This window comes from Ctenocephalides felis, unplaced genomic scaffold (genome assembly GCF_003426905.1).
Source record: "Ctenocephalides felis isolate EL2017-DRISC unplaced genomic scaffold, ASM342690v1 CF-g0.4_SCAFFOLD_03571, whole genome shotgun sequence".
NCBI classification, from domain to species: domain Eukaryota; kingdom Metazoa; phylum Arthropoda; class Insecta; order Siphonaptera; family Pulicidae; genus Ctenocephalides; species Ctenocephalides felis.
In genome coordinates, this window is record NW_020539725.1 from 38853258 (window position 1) to 38879132 (window position 25875).

At 27.7% G+C, this 25875-nt stretch overlaps 1 protein-coding gene across 1 annotated transcript; it reads right to left on the minus strand.

Moving 5' to 3' along the window:
* Positions 1–20902: 20902 nt before the first annotated feature.
* On the minus strand, positions 20903–23396 carry LOC113385049 (innexin shaking-B-like). Its single transcript, XM_026622852.1, has 3 exons — positions 23382–23396; positions 22820–23039; positions 20903–21936 (listed from the first exon to the last, which is right to left on the minus strand). Exons 1-3 carry the CDS (start codon positions 23391–23393, stop codon positions 21398–21400), a joined length of 771 nt encoding a protein of 256 aa, XP_026478637.1. The 5' UTR covers positions 23394–23396; the 3' UTR covers positions 20903–21397.
* Positions 23397–25875: the final 2479 nt, after the last annotated feature.

The following is a 25875-nucleotide window of genomic DNA, read 5'->3' on the forward strand; positions in this document are numbered from 1 at the left end:
TTAACTAAAAGCATTGTATGTCCTTGGTGGCGTCTAATTCGATACAGGTTTATAAAAGGATATCCTTTATGTTCAATCAAAATAATAATATATTTTCATGCACTGATTATTTCGTCGATTGAATTTGTGAAAGGAATTGTAGTGAAGATCTTCAAATCGTGAGGTGATGAAAATGCCAAAAAGGGATGAACTTCAGAAGATATTGGCAAGAACGGGAATAACAAGATGTTGATTAATTCTATTCTAGATTTTACTAAGGGCAGTGTACAAAAGAGATCAAGGGATAACTCTGCATGAACAAGCTGACTTTTTTTTTTAATTTTATTGTCCTCCGCTTAAAGCAGATTTTAGCCTCCTACATTATTCATATTATTTTTCAGCATATTCTATACAATTCCTTCGTATATATTTCTTATACATATATTATATATACTATCTCTTCTTCGGAATCCTAATCTTCCAATAAATTTTCTTTCAACGGAATTTCATTCTTTCTTATTTCTCATATGGTTCTTCTTATCGTCTAAAACTAAACTGTGTTTTCCTTCTTACTTCCAATACATTTTTTTTTCTTGTATTCTATAAATTAGCAATTTTTATCTAATTTAATACTTTATATTTAATTCTGGAGATTCGTACGAATCCTCCAGCGTGTAGTCGAGGAACGCTACTGAGTGAGCTATTACCGCCACAAGCTGAACTTCAACATGTAAGGAGACTGACAAAAATGCTATAATTTGGTCATGTCTCTTTACAAATCAGAACAATAAATCATATGGAAGGCCACGAAAAATTTGGTTTTAGCTGCCAGGTGTTAGTGTTGAAGAGAATTGAAGAACTACATTTGGCATAAAGGTAACATATGAAGAGATACTGCTGAGAGTCGGGTAAGAGACGATTTTACTTAACAAAAACTTTTAAATTTAAAACGAAAATGTTTTGAGACCATATGGTAAAAATTCAATATCAGAACAAAATATCTAGATTATTGGACGTCTGCTAAAATTATAAATATATAATTTTGAAGTTTGTGACCTAGGACACAAAAATCATTAAATGAATTCCATAGACTATAGTACTTTGCCCTTAGCAGATATTGCTTCTTCAATAATGAATTATTTTATTATCACATTACATCGTAAAAGAAAAGTTTTGTTTCAATGAATGTATTTATACGTTTCAGTTCGATATATAACCCGTACATTACTGATTGATTTTTCTGCGTTTATTCTCAGAATCCATTGCATTGATTTGATGCAATTTTTATTACAAGTGCTGAAATTTCTATACAGTTACCATTTGCAATAAAATTTATACTTCACGAAATATTTAAAAAAATATATGACGGAACATAAAATGACGTGTTTCATTACAAACCTTCAAGTTGATCTTGAAAATTAGAAGAAAATATTAAATTATTAAGTGGTAAAACTTCAAAGTGTATACACATTCAAAATAATCGTAAATCACATCAATTCGTAAGTGAGCTTCAATCAATTTGTAAGTTATTGATGATATTAATAACATTTTTCTGTCGGGTATAACCGCACGATGATCATTTATAATATTGAAATTCGTATCACGTCTACTTGTACATGGTTTCGATGGAAACGGAAAAAGGTATAATTTTTCATCAAGGGTTTCATAAAGAATGAGGTATATATCGAAATATCTTAAGGAATATGACTATTATTTATCATACATATGGTAACTTTTTTGCAATAAGAGCGATATTTGGAAAATATCCACAAAAAGATCAACAGTATTTTACACAATATATCTGTGATTTAATTGTCCATTGGATTTTTTAAGGCAATCTGTAATAGTCCACCTATATCTACATAGGCTTGAAGTGTGTAAATTATTTAATATTTAGGTAATAATACATGTTGCTTTAAAATTATAATTTATGTTCATTCATGAACTTATATTAGGCTCATCCGTGGATTAGTAGTCAGAGCTAATGAATTTCAGCCTGATGACACATTGTAGTGACATTTTCAATTAGAAACGTGACCGCGTAATTTTAAAGGGATTTTACAAAATAATAGCTACATTATTCAACCAATTAAAATATAAATTTCATGGATGCGTTCTTATTCATATACTTCACCAGAGTTGCGATAACTATTTATTTAATTATTTCTTCTAACTAAATTGACTTTTTTTTAATACTATTTGTTATTTTTACACCTTTTTCTGGGTAAATATTTAATAGGTTCTTTTCATCATACCCAGGACTCAGGGTGTAAGTTTTTATAGAGATTATATAAAAGAACTGCCAAATCTAACTTAAAATTAATAATAAATCTTATAAAACAATTACATAACTTATACCTAAAATTTATATCAATGTCCACAAGTACAAGGAAAGAAAATACTTTTGTTATGCATTTTCAAAAATTGCTGATTTTTCTACCGATAGCATTCAAATGTTGTTAAAAAAAAATTTTAACTTTACTGGTTTTTGAGATATCGGTGGTGGACGTTTTTACCCGCAACCTTAAGCCCCACTTTGCCATAATTAACACAGTATTTATATCTTGCCCTGAATTCAATTAATAAATTTTAGTTTCTGGAAAGTAATGAATAAAATATTCACGATCCCACTAAATCATTCTAAATTACCGTCCCTCAAGCCCTGGAACACGATGTACTGCTTGTCGTTATTTTTTACAATATCTTTTCTGTCTAATAAACTTTTATGAGAGCATTACGCGTATCCCGAACACGAGCAAATTGATTTTATAAATTAATTTAATTCAATCTCGTACACACGATGTCGTATTTTTGTGCTTTTTGCAAACTGCATTTGCATACGGGGGCATTATATGAGGCACAGATAGTTGGAATCTGCTATCATTACGAAGCCGCCGAGGGTAACGCGCGCTTATGTGAAATTGTGGGAGATGAGGTCCCACGATGCCGACATCTAAACATTTACCTTGAGGCTTCCAGGGGTTTTTGCTTTATTTTTCAAAATGCCGATGTGTAATTCATCATTAAGATGCTTTCAATAAATTACAAGTAAAAGTTTTCTGAACGAGTTGATTATATCAGTTGAGTTGGTTGATGGTTCAATCTAATTGGTTTGTGATAGTGGAGGGAATTGATTTTCATATAAATATTATTATAAAATAGAAGACTGATTTCCAAACTTTTTCAACTATAAAATAACAATATGATATCTTCATAAATCATTTCATAATATCAATGTTTGTTTCATAATATTTTACTTAGTATTGATTTTTCGAGTTTTTTCTTGATTACATATAAATTTAACATTATAATGTAAATAACATTATAAGTATCATTTCAAAAGTGGACCTTAGTCAGAGGTCCCGGGTTCTATGCCGCTTCGAGGAGCCTCATGTTAAAAAGTGACATCCATTTTCACTTGGAAACATAATTAGCAATATGTTTCCAAGTGAAAATAGCCATTATCCGGAATTTAAGAAATATTTAGTTAAACCAAAGTAGTATTAATTCAAAGTAGCCCCATATCTGTCAAAATTTTACTTTTTAATTTTATTAAAAATTATTTAAGATTCTAATAATTTTGATACTTTTCGCTTGTAAAAATTTGCTCTAAATGTCAGTTAATTTTTTTTTCTCTAGTGAGATCTTCTTAGTTTAACAATTAAAAAGATAATGTTATTTTGAAGCTAATATAAGACTAAATCTAAAGGCCATTGACGTTTCAATTTTCTTACGCCAAATGGTTGGGTAATGTCGTCTATTGATGGGTTTGAATGTGATTCCAGTTTACGTTTGTATTTTTCCTTAAATTCTTTGAACGTTATTTGCACCGTTTTTATGTTGAGATCGTTGTGAATGGTTTCATTTGTAATGTACCACAGAGAATTAAGTATTGTACGTAAAATTTTTGACTGAGTTCTCTGCATTATAGCTATATTTGATTTGTAAGCACATTCCCAGAGCTCAATTTCGTAGGTCCAGATTGATTTAATGATTGATTTATATAGCAGCAACTTATTTTCAACGGGCAACTAATATTTCAGCTTAGACTTTTTACGCAGTAGCCTTTTCTTTCATTTTCTCCCAATTTCTTTCATTTTCATCATTATTTGCTGCTTTTTTGTTTTTATGTGGCTTTTTCAAGTAAGTCTGCTGTCTAAATGTAGACCAAGATATTTCACTATGTTCTGTTTCGGAATCTAGTAGAAATTTTTACGTGAATTAAACTTCACTAATTACGAATACGATTTAATAATTTAATAAATAAATTTACAATTGATATAAAACTAATTATGATTAAAATTTACATAATGTTGAAATAAACAAATTATCATAAAAAATTAATAATTTTAACGAATAGTCTATATAAAAATATATTTATAATTTCAATTTTTTTTAATTTAATAATTTTCAATACCTTTGATTCTACAGATTTGTACTATATTTTAATTAAAATTTAATTAATTGAGTAATCTTATAGAAACATCCACGTGTAACATTATTAACGAGGATTCCAATTGTTCAATCTATATTTTGTCATTGAGGGAAATCCGAAATTAATTAAAATTATATTGTACATCAAAATCCTGTTAAATACAAACTAGTATTAAGTAAAATCAGCACAACAGCTTATAAGAATATTAAGTTATTATATGATGCTGTTCAAAAATTTAAAAAATAGAAACAAACTTATTTAATTGTTTTATAAGATGAATTAAACTGAGCCTTTACCCTGAAAAAGGTATAAACAATAAAAATAATTAGGTGACTAAAATTTTTGAAAAACAACAAAAACAACACATTTTTACAATGATAAGCTGGGAGTTTTACAGTATTTATTAAAGTTATTTGTTTGGTATGTGTTCTTTGGTTTTCACCATAAAAGTCAATTTGTGCTCCGGTCTACACTATCAAAAATACTGTTGGATTATATTTTATTAAATTTATTTGAAGCTTGTAGTAGGAAGATAATATGTGCATAGATAAATAATTATTATTGACTGTATTCAATATAACAAATATTTTAATTTCATTTATGTTTAAAATGAATATTTAACAATATAACATATATTGTTAAATGTCGCCCTTGAAACAGATCTATGATATGATATCATCACATTTTCATTTCTTCCAACTTTTTCAGAGTCATAATATCTGCGATTGTGTGTGATTTTATATCATTAATCAAAACAGATTATACAAAAAAATATAGCTCGCATTAAATATCTCACTCCGTCTTTGACCAAACATTGAAAAAGCATTACATTAATTCCTCTATAAATTATATTCTCGCGTACATTTTATTTGCACAATATGCGACAAGAATGTCATGGTTTTTCATTTTATTTGCATATGCCATTGCCAATATCCTCAACATAAGCTGCGATAAATTTGTTCGTTTAACGTTTTAACTTAAGATTCATGGTGTGAGAATCTCGAAGAGTTTACAATGTTGCTACGTCGCAATGTGTACAACATATAGTTAGAATTATGAACACTTTATTAAATGCATCTCTGTAATCAGAGGGCTGGAAAATAAATAGTTCTTTTAAGCAAGAGCTTTTATTCGTCCGATAGCAATACAAAATTGACTTAGATACATCAAACAAAGATAACGCTTTATATAACCTTGATTTGGCATTTCTTCGGAAATATTCTGCAGCACGGTTGGAATAACTGTTTATCTCTTGTAAAGTTTAATGTAGCTTAATGTATTTAATGTGCTTTTTTAGCCTAATGTACTTCTTAATTTACCTTTGTGCAATATTCAATGTGATGGCTAGTTATACATATTTTGCCCTCTACTTTCAAATATTGCTGTTAAAAAAATTCTAACTTTACTAGTTATTGAGATATGTGTGGTAGATTTTTTCATCGGCGGACCTTTAAACCCCGCTCGATCCTTTATGAAAAATTAAACCTATAGTACAAGCCTTCATTTACTAGAAAATTTAATCTCTATTCTAATGAAATAAGAAGAACTAGCACAATTTACGTATTGTGATAGAACACTATATATTATCCTATCGTAATATAATAATACATAACTTTAAAATTATTTATGTATGAATATTACTTCTGTCAAACTTTATCTTAAATATTTCGCTCGCAGAAATATGTGTACGATATGTGCACAAGAACTATGAATTTATGAATCATTTTTATTTTGGCAATAAGTATACATACTTTCTTAATGTATTATATATATATATATATATATATATATATATATATGTATGTATTTTGTATGATTCTGAATTTGATGTTGACATATGTATTACATATGTATTACAAAGTCTAATAATCGGGCATAACATCAATGAAAGCTAGGATTATAGCCGAAACGTATGGATTTAAAATAAATTTTTGAAAGAAATTCATGTTTTTTATTGATGTTATGCCCGATTATTAGACTTTGTTAATATATATATGTATATATGTATACTGCTTCGTAACCTTGACCAGTGTTCATAATGCACCGCTATTGAATACATACAATATAAGAGAGATGCTCTTATTCCTTGTTTATTAATATTAGTATATTATTCTTTTACACAAATTTAGTGTTCTCCTTTAATTATATATGGTATAATTTTCTCCTTTTCATATATTTACATTTATTATCAACTTTTGTATTTATGTAATGTTTTTTAGATTACTGAATGATGATACACATCAATATCGAAACGGAATAAATAATTTTTCTATTTAATCTTTTTTTTAGTTCGTCGATTGGGCTGCAAAAATATTTCAATTTCAAAAATATATATATATATATATATACGATTTTTAGTGACCAGAGCCCTGTCTATTAATAGTCAAAGCTCTTTAGCCGTTCGAATATCTGCATCAAGTATGTGTCGGTCTAAGTAAGTACAGGTACACTATCAGCAAAGTAAAGACTTCGCAACATTACTGGTTGAATCGTAAAGCTAAATGAAATTTATATTATCATGAATTTTAATATACATAAATACTCGTTACACGGATTATCTGTGAAAGGATGTGCATGCTACATGGGCGTACTGTAAATAGATCTCGTAATAATTGAAACTATTTAATAGTAATAATTGCAAACTAAATACCAATTCCATTACTCGATATATGTCAGCATTATTTATTGACAGATATTTTTGAGCTCCGAATCTGCAAATTTCTTTTATTGTATTTCTCGACTTTACTTCTACTACCTTCAATTCTTAAGTTGTTTTTATATTATAAAATTCAATAACATACCTTGATCATCATATTTATATGTTTGTTTGTTTGAAAAGATTTATTTGTTCCATATATATATTATTATTGCATAAAAGAAAAAGTGAGTATATAAGATTTTGTATGCCTAGCATCTGATACTAATACAATTCATTGATATATAACATTTGAAACATTATTGATTGTATAATTAAATAAATTAAATAGATAATGAAAAAAAAATCACAAAACACCATATTACACTGATGATTTTGGAGGTGTCTTACAGTGTTCTTTATTAAGAATGACTGACGGTAGGTTGTAATTATTGTAACAAAATATATTTCGAGTTATAAATCCAATATCCGTATAGTTGGGTTATTACTATGTTTGCATTTTTCAAAAAATTTCCTTGCTTCCTTTTTTATAATTTCATATATAAATGGTATATTCAGTCGGTTGTGAAGATAGTGATTTGAACATATGATGATAAGTGATAGGATTCTCTTTATTCCGAGTATCATTGTTAATGCTTTATTTGTATAATTTGTAATTTATTTATGTTTTGTTTATTGGTCATACACCGCACAGGGGCTATGGAAATTTACTATTTTATAGTCAAATTCGAAGTTAACATAAAACGAATTGAGAATATCATTGATTTTGCATTTATACGGAATACAATTATTATTTAATTTATTTTGTATTTATTATTATTGAACTTACATCAAGAACAAACAGTAACAGAGATTTTCCAGTAATGAACATGAACTTCCGAAATAAAATCACAGTTTTTATGAACTTAAAAAGATATTGAATTTCGATATAAGATCCAATAATAATATTTCAACTACTTTAGCATTATTAAATCGTAGAATGGCTTAAAAGAAAATTGAATTTTGTACGAATTTCTGATCAAAACTACGATACTAGAAGTAATCTTAATCCAATATTGTAGAGAACATTTTTATTTTAATATATTTGCACGTAAGTTTTTGTTCTAGAAATAATTCTAAGAGAAACTCGTGCTCATTATTTAGAATTAGATCACAAAGTACTACAATTATATATGTTTATTATTTGTGTATTGAATACATAGTATGAATATTTGTTGACTACAAATATCAATATCACGCTTTTATATTTTGGTCGTGAAAAAATTTAATAAAAGGACTAATATTTCCACGAAATTTAATTCAAAATTTGAAAACAAATAGAAATTGTTATGAAAAAACATAATTCAACAAAATATAAAGATAGTTTATAGTAATTAGTTTTATTCCATATTGAAATTATGTACAAATACATATCAACTTGAATATTGTGTTTGTTTCCTGACAATGAGCTTTTAGTTAGACATTTAAAAATTGATACATATATCTCCGATTTGAGTTTGATGAAATAGTATGATTTATATTTGCTGCCCAATGCCTTATGTTTAATATATATCTTTTCTAATAGTTATTCCTGTTAATCTTTTATTCAGACCTATGGAAAGACAAAAATGTTTCATACGTTATTAAAAAATGTCGGAAATGTTATCTTGATAAAACTCAATCGCTTATTGTTTTATGTTAGATCGTTTCGTTTAATACTTATTTATGTTTTCAATTTATCTATTATCTATTCAATATATTATTTTCCAAAAGTTGTCCATCTCCGTACAAAAAGATGCTATTGAAATTACGACAGATTTTTCTTGTCTTTTCAGAGCCTACTTGATCATAAATCATATAAGTATGTTCTGCATCAGTGGTTTATCATGTTTTTGGCATAATCTTTACTACTTTAATATAAGGCTAAAATATACTATACATTAATTCTAACCTTCAAATTGGCGAAATATACTTGGTATATTTTATATTACTACCATTAACTATTAAATCTCGCCACTATGGCCATAATATAAATATACAATGTCTGTCTTTTTGTCGAACGCACTGAATAATGAATAGATTTCATGTTGCTCTTGCGTCTACAGCAAAATGCATATTTTTGTCATTACTAACTTATATCTCCTAAAAACTTGGTGCTTAGTAGGTATTCTGGTGATACGCAGGGGAAATATTTGGCCTAGGCATACTGAATTATAAGATTTGCTTATATTAATAATTTATCTATTTTTTCATAGGATTATGTAATATATATTTCTAAACTCACTAACTTAAATCTTCCATTTGCTTTGTCTGATCACAGTTTTCTTATCGCCCTCGTTACGCATTCACCAGCTTGCGCCCTCCAATCAAAACTTGTAAACTTTACTTCAAAATTGGAAATGACGATGTTTCATATAGATTTACGATTTATGCCAAAGAACTGATTATTGCTGGAAAGTCCAATCCATTGATGTAGGCATATGAATGTGATTTGTAAAATATATATGGATACTTCGTTCTTCTAGTATATTTTGCATTAGCCTCACCTACAAATCGATATATCGCTTCTCTAACATAAACAATCGGGTATCTCACACGACGAGGGCAGTCACCCTTCGGAGTTAAGTCAGAGAAGATATTGCGTAGCCGTGAAGAAATACATATGTTTAAGAAATACACACGGTAAGTGTACGTGTGCCTACGCCGTTTTATCCATATTAAGACATCTCGTGTGAACGAGGAGTCGTGAACCGAGATACACATTAATAACTCACTCGTCGGGCCCGTACTGGTCGAGGATAAGGAAAATTCATTTATTATGTCCTTGTTCAAGCTACCTGAATTTTGATAAAGTAGAAGCAGAGACATTTTTTTTTAATATTTTTGTAAGGATTTTATGAGTGGTCAAGCCATCGAGTGGAAAAACACTTGACTGAACGGAATGGAATGGAAGGTAAAACAATCTTCTACTTGTAATGAGTTGTATCGAGTTTTGGAACTGAGTTTCCTCACAACTGATTTTGAGAATGTTTTGTTTAACAAACTGCAGGACAATGTAGCTAAAGTTGATATAATTTGTTGCAAATTTTAGTACTTACCTCAGAAAAAATAGGCGTTTTTTGTATAGCGAAGGAAATGCGTTTAGACATCCTAGACTGGGTCTTTTGTCGGGATATGTCGGACTCAATACCGCCTGGGTATAATACCGACTAAATTCCGCTTATCTCTTGCATCTGGCCCTCACGGAAACCATCGTTAGGCATTACTTTATGGGGGGGGAGGAATTAGCATGCTATATTTTTTTCTTCGAATTATTTTTTTCTGATTATTGCCATTTGCTCTTCTTGTTTCCCATGATCGCAAGCCTATTAACGGTAGCAAATGTGTCAATGGCGTTTTACGCAGTCTTTTCCAGGAGAAATAGATCTGTATGTTCTCATTTTTAAAAATATACAGTGTTTTGAGGAGATTGGTTGAATTATTTCAAATGGTTAAAAAATATTCAAAGATTCAAATTGTCAAGGTGCATATTCTATTGATGCTTCGTAAGGACGGTGCAACCGTTTCAGAGTTACAAAGAAAAACGTATTAAAAACAATATTTTAAGTGGAGAAATAGATGAACATAATTCTATTCGTAAGCTCTAAATTTGACGAACAAGTAAATATTATTTACTCAATTTTTTTAAGTTCTGTATTGATATATTATATAAGCTCACAGTGCTTATAACTTTACAGATATTGTCCTGTAGTTATTTTATTAACTAAGTATAAATTGTTATTATTTAGTCAACTTATGAAAAGTAGAATAGATAATATTGTAACATTTATTTTTTGTTCACAAGTTACACCGTGTTTAAATTAGATAATTAAATTTAAAGGGTAAATTTAATTAAACTGCCAAATGAGATATTAATTTTCTTCAGAAAATTTGTTTTGCTAATTTTATTTTTTCAATATTTTGTCTATATCTTTTCATTATGACTCGTTTATCTTTAAAATTGAAAAGAGTATTTATAATATATATATATATATATATATATATATATGTGTGTGATAGTTTTGTCGACGTTGATACATATTTGGAATAATTTTGCAGCCCAATCATCGAATTAAAAAAAAATAATTATAAAAATTATTTATTCCATTAAACGTTTCGACACTTGATGTGTGTCATCATTCAGTAATCAAACCATGAAAAACAAAAAAAAAATCAATTAATGATGTAAAATTTATTGAACACTAAATTTGTGTAAAAATATAATATATTAATATATTAACAACGAGAAATTAAAGGGCATATATTGCCTTCCTATATTCTATGTTTTCAATAGCGGTGCATCATGAACAGGTCGAAACGTTTAATGGAATAAATTTTTTTTTTATGTAATATTTTTTTAATTCGACGATTAGGCTGCAAAATTATTCCAATATAATATATATATATATATATATTTATTTATATATATGTTAATAAGAACTGTACAAATTTCACGTTTTTTTCCATAAGTATCAATTGTGCCGATTTGTTTTTGGTGAAGATCTTTCCGAATAACATTATTTTGAAAAATTTTATTAGTCGTGTTGTTTTATTAGTTACGTTTTATTGGATTTATGCTAAAATCGACCAAGATGTTTCTTTGTGCTTAACAAAGTGTTAAACATAATTTTTTATTTCCATTTTCTCAGAAAATCTTAGACTAATGTACAAATTTTCAAGTTTCAGCCAAAAATTTGTGAAAATTAGATTGCTTTGTTGTGACAATTGTAGTGCTAAAATTTTGTTTGTGAGTGAAAATTTATATTGATATCAATTATTTTTTCTATTTGTTGAGAAGCTCGTGCAATTCGCCTCAAGGCAAACTGACACTCACAACAAGGTATATATTCATTTGTTGCATTATTTCGCAACAGAATTTTAATCAATTCTACTATTTCGAAATTTTCTCACAAATCGAATAGTTAACAATTAATATATTGTGCCATTTCGTACCTTTATCCATTACGGCGTGGGTGCGGTCCGGGTTCGATTCCGATCAAGGTTGAACGTACAGTCCACACATGACGTCACACTCAATAAACTAACCATACATTTCTGCAAAGCCCACACACGACCGCCTGCCTGCCCGCCTGCCAACTTTCCGAAATTCTCCGTTTGATGAATATTAAAAAACTTTCGCATAGGAGCTCGGATTACGTTCTTCAACAGCAGTTTGTGAAATTATTAGATTTTATTTAATACTTAGAGATTAAAAATAGAGAGGCTGCCCAAAACTTACCATATACAGTAGTGGTAGCTTAATTCTTATTCCTAATGTTTTACATAATAATCTCATAGGAGAAGTTATCATTATTGTATCATTGGAGTTTCGAAATACTTAGATCATAATGAAACATAATTGTCTGAATGCAAATGTGTAATTGCAAATAAACTTTATATTAGGAGCTACTTATTTAAAAAAAACTCACTCACAACTCAATTTATTAAAAATGCATAGAGGATATTGCACCAATTATGAGTTATTGAGATATGTAGGAGAAGGATCAAACAAGAACAAAAAAAGTTAAAGATTTTCTAAATATTTTTTCAAAGATATATATGCGTAACCTTATTAACTTCCCGTAGGGTAGTTACAATAATAGGCCGAAAATCAAAAATGAAAATTTTCGCATTTCTCGACGTTTTGAAGGTTTGTGAACATTTTGACATACCTCAGAAAAAATGGATGTGTGTGTGTTTCGCCCGCATTTTTTCGTTCAGGTTTTCGGGCGCACGGATCAACCGATTTCAATCGTTTAAAAACATTCGATTCCTATTATATAGATATGTGGTGATTAGTTTTTGGCAAAGGCAGGCCCAGCCGTTACGGAGATACAGAGCAAAATGTGCAAAGAATGGCAGTTTTTGAGAGAACTAATCATCCGATTTAAATGATTCAAAAAACGTTTGCTTGTTTTTACAAAATAATTGCTTTTGAAAAAAAAATTTGTTTCATTTTTTTTCAAATTTTTTTTTTCCATTTTTTTTTTCAAATTTTTTTTTTTGTATATCAAAAATAATTCAGGTTTTATTTTTAATTCTATCAAATAATTTCAACTTTGCAATTCAGTTTATATAATTCTTACAAATATTCGACAATGTTACAGTATTTATAATAATCTGTTTGAAACTAATATTTCTCGAACATTTCGTTACGGTACGGGAAGTTCCATCAATTTGCCTTAAGGCACGATGCCATACACCACTAGTTTAATTAGATTATGTTCAAATATTTGAAAATACTCAAAATCTTTTTTTCTCTTACGTGTAGAATTAAAAGCGAAAATAAACAACTAGAAGAATTAGACTCAAACTTCTGATCTCATTGAGTACATCAATTTGCCAGTTTAGTGTATGAAATTATTATCAAAGCAAATACACTTTATTTCAGTCATAATTATTTCATTTATATGTATGTATGAACATATGTATATACGACCAAACGAACCAATTCTATTTTCTCTGGATGAATTTGTAAATATTACGACCGGAGTTACAATGTATAACTTTGCAAACTTTTTTTCCACATATTTGACGGTTTAAGTAGAGCATTTTTTATGATCTATCTTTTCTGGAATTATTTTTCTCATTTTTGTTGACAACAGTCGTTTTTATGATCTACATACATATCAGCTATCAATTATCTGCATTTGTATGTAGTGAACCATCTGTTTTGCAGTAGAAATATTTTCCCAACGCACTATGAAGTCTTAATATATTCTTGGTTATTATACAGTATTGTCAATGTTACTGATTTACTGCAAATTACTGCAGATTACTGCAAAATTCAAGAATTCCCCAATAAATGTTCATCTCTTTTCAATTAAATTATATTATAACCGCTTGAATAAATGGAATACTTAATTTTGAAATTGGAATTCTGAATTCATCTAAAAATCAGTTTGCTACCAAATGGTAAAAACAGTATGTGCATAAATGTTTTATATTTATCTGTTTTCCAGGCTGTATAAATTATTCTCTATTTTTAAATACATAGTAACTTAAATTATTGACATGAAAAAAGTATAGTATTTATTTCTTGTGCTTACTCATTAATTTCAAAAACACTATTACTCAGCTAATTAAGAAATCTTTAATGTGATAAAAGCTCTAAATGTGATTACATATTCATTGAACTTTTTGATCATTGTTAATCAGTCCAGTGCATTTTAATTCTTAATAAATTTAATTAAGAGTATCTATTTTATATATATATATATATATATATATATATATATATATCTTCTATATTGTCATTTAACAAATATTTATAAATGGCGTTATTCAAAGGTTGTTTATAGTAAGTCTGTTAAATTTTTGCAGGTTGTGTTTTAGCTTAAAAATAATTTAGCTAACTTCACATTTTCTTATCATTTCATTTTGTACGTTTTTTTATGTAAATTGAAAAAACAGTTTAGTTGAGAAAGTATATGAGCTTGTGTTCGTAGATGCTCTCGAAAAATGTGCTCTAATTTTAAAAATTTAACTTTTATTTTACAAAAATTAATTAATATTTGCTTTGATTAGTTATTTTTGAAATAAAAGTGATCACTTTCTTTTTTTGTTACTAATATATTAACAAATGTTATTATTACGATAAAGTGAGAAACGTATATATTTAGTACGAGAAACGTTTATATTTAGAAGAATTACTGGAAATTAATTAACAGTGCTAATTTATTTTCGGAGTATATGTAACTACAATGTGGTGCAATTTATATTGATAATATGTGATGTAGTGCTACGTAGTTTCAATTGTTCTAAAATTCCAGTTGCTAATAAATGAAATAATGTTAATGTAGCAACACGTTGTAGGTACTTACTGTATTGAGACTCATTATCTAATCCACTATGTTGATCCTCTATGTAAAGTACATTGGAATGTAATAACCCTGGACTTAAATGTGCCTAAATATTATCATGTTCATTTCCATGTGTAAATTAAGACAATATACAGTATTTAATATTACTCCTTTACTAAATATATAAAATTTTTAAATCTGTTCTTCCTGCAGGTGCATTTTCTCAATCAATTCCTCGTTCAAATATTTCAATGATTTTTATTCCATGCAATATGTCACATAAGTAATTCTAAACAGGAGCTTTTCGATTTACATTATTCCTCTCATTGTTCGACAACTCGTAAGCTTTCACACGGCTGGCAACGTTCCACATTTTAAAGTCAGTAAACAAAAATATATCGGAATACCAAATCGTACAACGACGATTTCAAATGCAGTTCATGTGCATTCAGAAAATATTCTACGTCGAGCAAATGTTTATTTAGTAAAAGTTTATCACCGGAGCCACATACGTTAGATCGCTTAGAAATGCATATAAATTTTGTCATCGGAATAAAGGATTGATGTTTTATATTTTTCTGCATATGTCTATCTAAACAACCCTGTACAGATATTGAACACATTAAAATTATTCTAAAAATTCTTTAAAAATGAAAAATTGCATTTGATAAAATTTATTAGCTATTGAAACTATATTTTTGAAATCTAATATGAAATTGCATCTTAAATTAATAATAATAAAGAAACCGGTTCGGGCAAAAGTGTTTGAAATTGATTCTGGTTTTTTATGAAAAACGCGTATAAAACGTTCATAATTAACTTTTGGTAATTAAATTTGTTGCAAAAAAAGAAAGTGACCACTTTTCTCTCAAAAATACCTGTTCAAAGCAAATCTTAATTAATTTTTGTGAACTGGCATTTAATTTTCTAAAATAAGAGCAGATTTTTTGAGAGCATTTACGAACACGAGCTCATATATGTTCTTAACTAAACTTTCTTTTTTTTAATTTACATATAAAACCGTACAAAATAAGATGTTAGCTAAATTAATTTTGAGCAAAAACACAGCAAAAATTTAACATTTTTATTTACTGTAAACAATCTTTAAATGACGCCTACATTTATACACATTTGTTAAAGGATAATATAGAAAATCATAGCAGATGAATTTGAAATGAAAAAAATTAAAAATTAAAAAAAATGTTTTAGGTATAACTTAGCGACAAATGAATGGGTTTTATTTATTCATTTGTTTGCTAAATTACATATAAAAATATTTATAAAATTTTTGAAAAATTTTCCATGCTATTTCCATACAAAACTTGGATTGAATTGCGCTCTATTTGAGAGACAATAATAAGAGCTAAAACTTTCAGAGAATTGTTTTTTATCAAAAATTTGGAACCACTTGAGCCCTTGGGAGCAAGGAAATTCGAAAATGTCCATGTTAAGGACCACCCTAATATATATATATATATATATAAACTGGATAGATAGATGATAATCTTAATTAAATTTATTAAGGATTAAAATGCACTAGACTGATTAACAATGAGCAAAAAGTTCAAGGAATTAGTCATCGCATTTAGAGCTTTTATCACATTAAAGAGTTTTTTTCACATTAAGGATTTTTTAAATTAATAAGTAGTACAAGAAATAGATACATTTTTTATGTCAATAATTTAAGTTACTATGGATTTAAAAATATAGAATCATTTATTCAGCCAGAAAGAAGGTATAAAAATATTATGCATGTACTGTTTTTACCATTTGGTACCAAGCTGATTTTTAAATGAACTAAGAACACCAATTTCAAAAAAAACACACACATACTTTTTTCAAATTTGGTTCTTTTCGATCCAGAATGTCTTGAAACGTCGAGAAAACATAAAATTAGCGAACCGAATTTTTTGATGAACACAAACTTCAGGAAATTAATAAGTTTTACATTTATTCAAGGGGTTATAATGTAATTTAATTGAAAACAGATTAACATTTATTGCGGAATTCTTGAATTTTGCAGAGTGCATGCACTGAATAGTAATCTTCATCGTTAAACATTGACAATACTGGTGCATGATGATATTTGCATTGGCAACATGGCCATAAAATTGAAGAAGCAATTTATATATATATATATATATATATATATATATATATACTGCATATTTTTTGTTATTTTAAATTAATTGAATATTCCGTTTTTATATGATACGCGTGGAGAATGCAATTAAATTAAAATAATATAAGTTTATTACTATCAATAGTAGAACCACTTCAATATTCGGTTTATTCCATCTACTGTTGTTTTTTATGTTTTATATATCAATCCGATAAATTAATAGAACTGTACAAAAGACATAAAACATAGTTTATAAAATGTTAAATATGAAAATTAAAATACAAACACACGATATAAATAATTTATAGGCTCCAAGGCAACTTTTGAACTTCTCGTATAAATAAGTGGAATAAGAAGAATTTTTTTTTCAAATTCTGTTTGAAGATTTTCAATTTTTCTAAACTCTTTTTTGAACTGTACAAAATTCTCAGTTATTATTATTAACTTTACTAATTAAAATTAAAATTAAATATAAGGCAATCAATTTATGTTATAGTAATGTGAGAAAAAGACACATCAAAATTTATGATAATCGTTATAATCAATTAAAATAGTTTAATAGGTAAATTACAAAAGTGAAAAAATGACTGCTACTTTTCTGAATTGATTTTAAATTTAATTTAATTAATTATAAAAAATTAAATATATTTTTTTGGATATCAAATAATATTTTGGCACTTTTTCTAATATACAAAATATATAATATATATAAAAAGTTCAATCTATTTATTTTAGCAAATTTTAATTATTTTAGTTTTTTAATTGTAATATATAATATATTATAATAATAGGATAATAACTAAACAGAAGATCTTATAGTTTAAATATAGAGACATAAAACATTTTCAGCCGCAACTAATGATGCCTTCTTGTGTAAAGTTTGCCTAAGAAGAGGCGCATATAAATATCAAACAGTATTGATTATTGTATTATATTATTTAATTTTATTCCTAAATTAATTATATTGTTTTTTTTTTTAATTTCAATTGTCCACGACTTTATTTTTTTCCAAAATCAGCTCATTGGATATTTTCATAAAAAATACTTAAATATTTTGTTAAATAACTTTGTTTTAAATAATCAAGAATCTGTGAAATATTTATATTTTTATACAATTTTGAAATCTGACAATTGAAATTCTTCAAAAAATAAAAAAAATAAATTACTACATAAAATGTAAATGTTTTCAGAGATCCAGTAAAATAATTGTAGCATACATTCTAAATAATTTTTAAAACTTAAAAAATGATAAACAGTGAAGCATACTAGACATATTGTTTTTTGTATAAAAGTTGTTTGGGAAAAATGTAGTGTTAGATTTGACAACGATATGAAAAAACGAAATCTTTATTCGTTTTATGAAATTATTTATATTAGCGTGCATGCTTACTTTAATATTTCGTGTATCACCATATTATCGGACAAAAAGTTAGAAATAGTAATAAAATACTCAAAAAAACTTGGGTTGTCTCAAAGTTGTGCATAACTCAAAATTCCCTTAAAAATCTAATGATTACACGTCTTTCAAACATCTGTTTCAAAATACAATAGAAATAAATTTACCAGCACAATTAAAGTCATCTAAACGTTTTCAAAACATTTCTTCTTTGTAATTCATTTGATGGCTCAACGATTAATGAGCACTCCTAGGAGAATGAGGGGAAATTGTCAGAAATACTTAAAATGTCTGAGCCAATACAAATGATCTTTTCTTGATGAACAATTGTCGAAATAGAACCTGAGAACACCGAAACCAAAATAGATTTAGATGGATGTGACATAAAACTACTAAAAGTCAATTAAGATGTTGAGATTACTTAAAAAAAAACATGAAATGTTATGAAATGATAATTATCTGCTTCCTAAAAAAAATACTGGCAGTTCATATCAACATTAATAATATTAATGTATTACAAAAAAGGACTTACAGTACATGCTCAAAACTTATTAGAAAGGATTTATCTTTAGGTTAATTAGTATTTTATTTATCTAATTATTGATACATTTTTGGCAGTTTTTTTGTTGTGCAGTTTATTAACTAGTTATTATTTTTTATTCTTCAGGATCTATGGGACATGCATTTAACTCAACAAAATATGAAAACATCTGTATTTAAATTAAGCTTCAATAAAAACGATTTTTTTCTATCAAATATATATTAAGTTTTGTTGTCATGCCTGAAAATTATAAAGCATATATATATGCATTTATGTATATATATATATATATATATATATACATATTATAAATTTAATTGAATAATTATTTTTTTATAAAGTTAGTTCAATTTGCCATAAGGAGTTTTTGTCATATGCAGAATGATAAAACATTTATTTTCCTTGTTTTATAATTTCTGTATATAACAAATACTTGCCTCAAAAACAGGAAAACATATACACGTTAATTGAAATTATAATTGAACTTTTGATATACAATTTCTCATAGCCTGGGGTTTATGAATTGTATTTTTCAATTATCACATTTGACAGATTTGTTTGTCTTTATTACGTTAGCTTTGACTAAAATGTCATAGAAAATAATAATTATATTGTTTCACATCAAATTATATAATCAATCTGTATTTAATTAAAATTCATAATCTGTTGGCGCAAGTTACTCGCAATAAAAAATAATTAGGAACAAATTCAATATTATTAAGATTAGGTTGAACAATTTTCCAGAATTTCCTGCACATATTTCCAATGACATGAACTTATTTTCCATTCATTAATGGATTATATGATCATCTTTCATTATTTATTTATTTATTTATTTAACGCCCATGGTAATATTGCAATAGATTCACATTTTATAGTGTGCATGTTATATGCTAAAGATAAACCAAAAAAGATATGGTATTTTAGATCATGGCATATTTTTATCAGAAAATAAAAGTTTATTTAATAAATCAACTAAAACTTATTTTAAATTATTTATTTCTTTGGTTATCGACATAGATTCTTTATAAGTATAACTAGATACACACTCAACATACATTTCGATATATTTTAATATGCTAAATTTATTTCCAATATTCCGTTTCTACTCCTTAAGGAATAAACTTAATTCTAATATTGTCTTTAAATTTAACTTTTTATCAAAAATTATATCTTAATCATTTACTAATTAATACTATTTCATATAGTGAATGCTAATTTGCTTATATTATTTAATTGGCAATATAAATGTTAGATTTAAATTGATTAAACCAATTATAAAAGTTGTATTAAAATTCTTTTGTCATTTCAGATTTCCTATAAATAATTATTTCTTGTGGTTTGATTTTTAATCTATAAAGTAAAATTGTTCTAGATTTTTAATTTAAAAATATATCAAACACTAATTGTATTATGAAATGTTAGGTATTAGATTACTAATTTAGCTAAAACTGTTTATTTGTTTAAAAAAAATTGTTACTTAGAAATTTGGTGATAATACATTACTAACCTTAGGGATTTTTCGACTTATAAATTGTTATATTAATGAAAGATAAAAGAAGTAAATCTTGAATAAGAACAATTTTTGTATTGAAAACCTCATCAAATCTATATTCATTGCTGTATACAACGGGATTGTCTTCAATTTTTTATTAATGTAACATAATAATAACACAAATTAGCATTCATCGACAATTATTACCATAATTCTTATATAAAACATTAACATATTAACTAATTATCTAAATTCTAATATAAATTTGAGACCATATTTAATATTATATAAACTTATAAATACTTCTCATTATTTTGTCATCAAAATATTTTTATAATTTACAATATTTGAAATTTGGCAGTATTTTGTTAACTTTTCTAATTATTGATTTGCTTATACGCCTTCGTTATTAGGCACAATATATAATGCACTTTTTGCTAATTTTTTGGACTTAAATATTCATTACGCGCTCATAATTAACTATAATCAACTAGAAATATAAAAAAAGGCGTTGATGTGTACTCAATTTTGTCAATATTGTATGATTCGTTCGTCACCTTATAATCCGTCATCGTTAAATTTGATTTATCATAATTCATAATTTTATGAAAATGATATTTCATATAAAATTGGTTCATGTATAAATGAACCTATGAATACATTATACATTTTCATAATTTTGCTATGGCACTTTGTATCCAAACACTCCCAATTTTGGCACATTTTACATATATAGCAATATATGTTTAGTGCAAACTCTATCAATGTATTAGATGCATGATGCTTTCCTATTTTATACATTTTTGACTGTACAAAATCTTTTTTCCGTAAAGAGCGATCTACGGTTGTACAATAATAGAGTTTACTTTCTAATAATACGTTTCTCAAACATTTTTGAAATTAGTCTTCCCAGCCTCCGCGTCCCTCCAAGCTGGACGCGGGATTGGCTCTGGTCACGCTTCCTGGATCTCTCCTTTGACACCAGGCACGTGGTGGTGTTGATCTTGGCCTAATCTGATCGCCAACTCTTGCATAACATCTCGAAATATCACCGAATCAACATTCTCTCCTAACATGTACAGGAGAAACCAGTCTCCCATTTTCGACCTCCTTACGATGACTTCTACGGCATCACGTTTGATCAGTCTAAACCTCATACGAAGCAAATAAACTCTCATTCTTGGAGAAAATATTATCACTACTCGATAGATTAATGTGAGAAACGTTAAGATTGACAGAATTATGAACCAAAACCATAAGAAAACGTAAATTTTTTCGTTGACTACGTTGAGAGGAAGAATGCAGATGGCGTCGTGTTTTTCAACTTCTCCGCTCACACCAAATTTGAAGAACGTGCATTTTGTCATTCGGGGAAAAATATAGATCATTGGATCCATTCGCTCTTCTTGATCAGACTCGAGGTGCTTTATGACATCGAGTCCAAATGACATGAATTCACCGTCGAAAAAACGGTTCATCAAAAACATCTGACCTGGAAAGAAAATCAAAATTAGTCTATTCACCAGTTAATGAATGAAAGTTCTAAAACTGCCAATTGATCTATAATATAAAAATGAATCGCAAAATGTGTTGGTAAGCGTATAACTCAACAATGCCTGAACCAATTTGGCCAATTCTTTTTTTAAAATGTTTTTTTTTAAATTGAATAATTGCCGGGAAAACCCTAAAACTACCCTTTTCTTCTTCATATACAAACGTTTTTTAACTAAAACGTACAATCAATTTGAGCTTTATTTTTTATAATGCGAAAACAAATAAGGTAAATTAGAGATTTTATATAGGTAAACTGGTGGACAGGTAAATTGGTTGATATGTAAAATGGTAGAGAGGAGAACTGGTAGATAGACGAATAAGTAGACAAATAAACAAGTTGACAGGTTGATTAGTAGACATGTAGAACGGGATGACAGGTAAATTTGTAGGCCGGAAAATTGGTAGATTGATAGACAGGTTAATAAGTAAATTAGTAGACAAATTGCTAAACAGGTAAATTGTTCAACAGGTAAATTATTGAACAGGTTAATTGGTAGACATCTAGAATGGTTGACAGGTAAAATGGTGTATTGATAAACAGGTCGATAGGTAAATGGTAAATAGATTGACAAGTAAATTGATAAACCGGTAAAATGGTAGATTGATTATCAAGTTGATAGATAAATACGTAGACAAATTGTTGACTAGGTAAATTGATGAACAGATAGTAGTAACGTTAAACTAAATGTAACAAATACATATCTTTGTTCAACTTTTTAATTTAAAATAAAATCACGGCAAAGTGTGGACGTGTATGAGTATATTATAAAGTTTGTGTGTGTTAAAATAAAATTATAAAATAATCCAACATAGTTACTTACCTACTACGTTTATCAGAGATAGTAGTTCGCAAATGTAATAACGATATGCCCACCAGTTATGGTACCTCAGATTGTCCCATAAATAGTCTAGTAAAAGCTTTTTCTTCTGTTTCTTCTCAATTTCGCTACAAATACCCACATCCAAATCCATCATCAATGCGTTTATCTTGCCGCCTTCCCAGGACTTCCACAGCCATCGCGGAGTATAGAATAATATTGCCTATAATAACATAGAACCTTTTAGATAAATAGAAATTACAGTTCTAGAATAACATTTTTATGAAGATATCATTATTGATTTGTAAGGCTCTTATGTTAGTGATGGTGATATTTTCATGCTGCGTAATAGTAATTCCAAATCCAATTGGAATGACTTCCGTGAATAATATCATTGACTTTATCATTTCCATTAAATTAAACAAAAATAGCCTTAACAAAATAACATTAAACTTACTATGAAAACTAAGTACTAATTAAGAACTAAGATATCTGTGAGAAAAACAAGTGTTAAAGTTTCTTGAATTTCCTGTGACCCTAGGATCTCATATAGTTAGAAATACACACGAAGGTACATGAAGAAAATACTTGTCTTTACGCTCTTTTAAAGGAAAGAAAATTTAAAGTCTCATTTCTTTAAAATTTGATAAATTTTGCGATATTCAAGATTATTAAGCGGAAGAATATAATAATACTATCAATTAATTTTAAAGTTGTCAATCAGAATCTTGTCAGATTTGTAATTTATATTCTTAAGTTAAGTCGCATGTGATCAATCAAATCATTTACTCTCGGGACATCTCAGTGTTGACTTCATAATAAGAAAAGCTAAAGTGGTAATCATAATATTGGAACTCACGTTACATTGTTTGAATATCATTAATACCCAAGATTAATATATCAAATACATGATAGATTATCTATGTAACTGTCACAATTCTTAAAGAATGAGCGCCCTGGTTAAAGTACCTGTGGCTCTGGGTTACTGAATCACCGCAAAAAATATTTATAAACTGATACAGATCATATTAAACAAACAATTACGATTAATCAAAACTGTTCTCGTTAAAGAAATAACATACGATTTGATTACAAGTCGACTATATTGTAACATTGCATATTGCAATGGAAGTTCGTTTGATGTTTACCAATTATCTCGAGATTTACTACTATTGGTATGAAGGGTATATTGTGAATACAATTTATTGCAAACATTTAAATAAATTTTACGACCGAACATGTCACAACTGCATGCTGATCGTAAAACCTTACAGACGATATTATTATTATTATGCTTTGTATTGCACGCGTGCAAGGAAAATATATACATCTGCGCTACACGAATGCATGGAGAGATGTTTATTCATATCAACTGGAGAATAAATTTTTATATGAAGGAAGAATTCGAAAAACAAATTTATCAAATTGTTGGTCGAAGTAATGGTTGATCATAAAGATAGGCTTTTCATATCCGAAGCCGGATCGGTTAGGAATTGACTCCGACTTCACAACTCCGACAACTTTGAAATATAATACTTGACACAAATGTGTTCTCTAGTGTGTTGTTAACATATCTGAGGATTTATTAAGACTTTGGAAATAGTTTACAAATAGTTCAAACGTTTTTGTTCATTTTATTATAATAATTACTATTTTATGCATTTCAATATGCATAAAAATCTCAAATTGACAAAAAACATGGTAATCAAAATCAATTTTGTAATTATATTTGAAGAGAAAATATAGAGTTCTTTGAATATGTTTATTTTTATATGAAAATAATGCAGTGAACCCTATATATGAAATAAGAACAAATCTTTGTGTATAATATTTTTCACAAAATAATAATACCTCGCATTCTTATATTTTCTTTTCGAGAATTAATTATACATAAGGTAGTTTGATTAGCATACTGTTACTTTACACAATTATAAAATCATAATTGTGTTAAAGTTATAATATAATACTAAATATTTTTAGCTGGTTGTATACAATTGAAAGAACTCATTTACGGACAAACATTATCGTATACAGAATATAGAATACAAAATAGCATTATTTGGAGACATTTTATACCTGGAAAGTTTTAAAACTGGCTGTGAGACGAGAAAAAGATCACTTCTTTCGACCCAAATCTTTGTATTAGTAAAAAATCTCAAGCAAATATCCTCACATCTTAAGAGATTTAGTACCAGTCGGATATGACATATCCTGTGAGACAACATCACTCGGATTCACTCCGAGGGAGGAGTTGTATCGGAGTTACCCATCTCTAGTTGATCATTTTGCACACTTAAACTTTTTACTGTATTTTTTAGTTTCACCAAAAATCGCGTGGATAAAACATCTGATTGCTAGTCCATTGTCAAAAATATTGTACTCTTATATAAGGTTGTCAAATATCTCCCTTCCGCCTTTTTGTATTATAAACCAAGAGCAAAAAAGCGGAAGGGAGATATTTGACAACCTAATATAATTTAGAAGGATTTGACTTCGAAAGTAAAGATCGTGTTAGCATCTTATTCAAAAAAGTGAACAATTGAGTAGCAATTTATGACTAACTTCGTATAATTAACGACAAGTATATTAGTTTGTGTTTTATATATAAGTTTTGATATAAATCTACATGTACTATGCAACATTTCTTATGGATTTTATTAAGATGATCATACGTCTCGATTTGGCCGGAACAGACTCGAGTCCTACTTTGTGTCCCGAGTTTTTTTAAACGCAATATTTGTCCCGAAATTCAATCTTTGGTCCCGAATCGTCCGGGATTTTAGAAGAGTATATAATTAAATTTAATTTAATCTGTGCAACTACTTGGAAATAAAATGCACAAAGCACAAAGGTCCAATTTGATTTTGAGCAATTACATTGTGAATACCAAACCCATTATATCACAAAAAATAATATACATGTGAAACAAGTAATTATTTGACAGTGTCCAGTAAAACTTTCAGCTAATTCATCATTCTGGAAACATGTTTTATTGCTGTTTTTCAAAAAAATGTCACCTATTTCTTTTTACTCAATAGGCGGGGCAATGTCTTACTTTC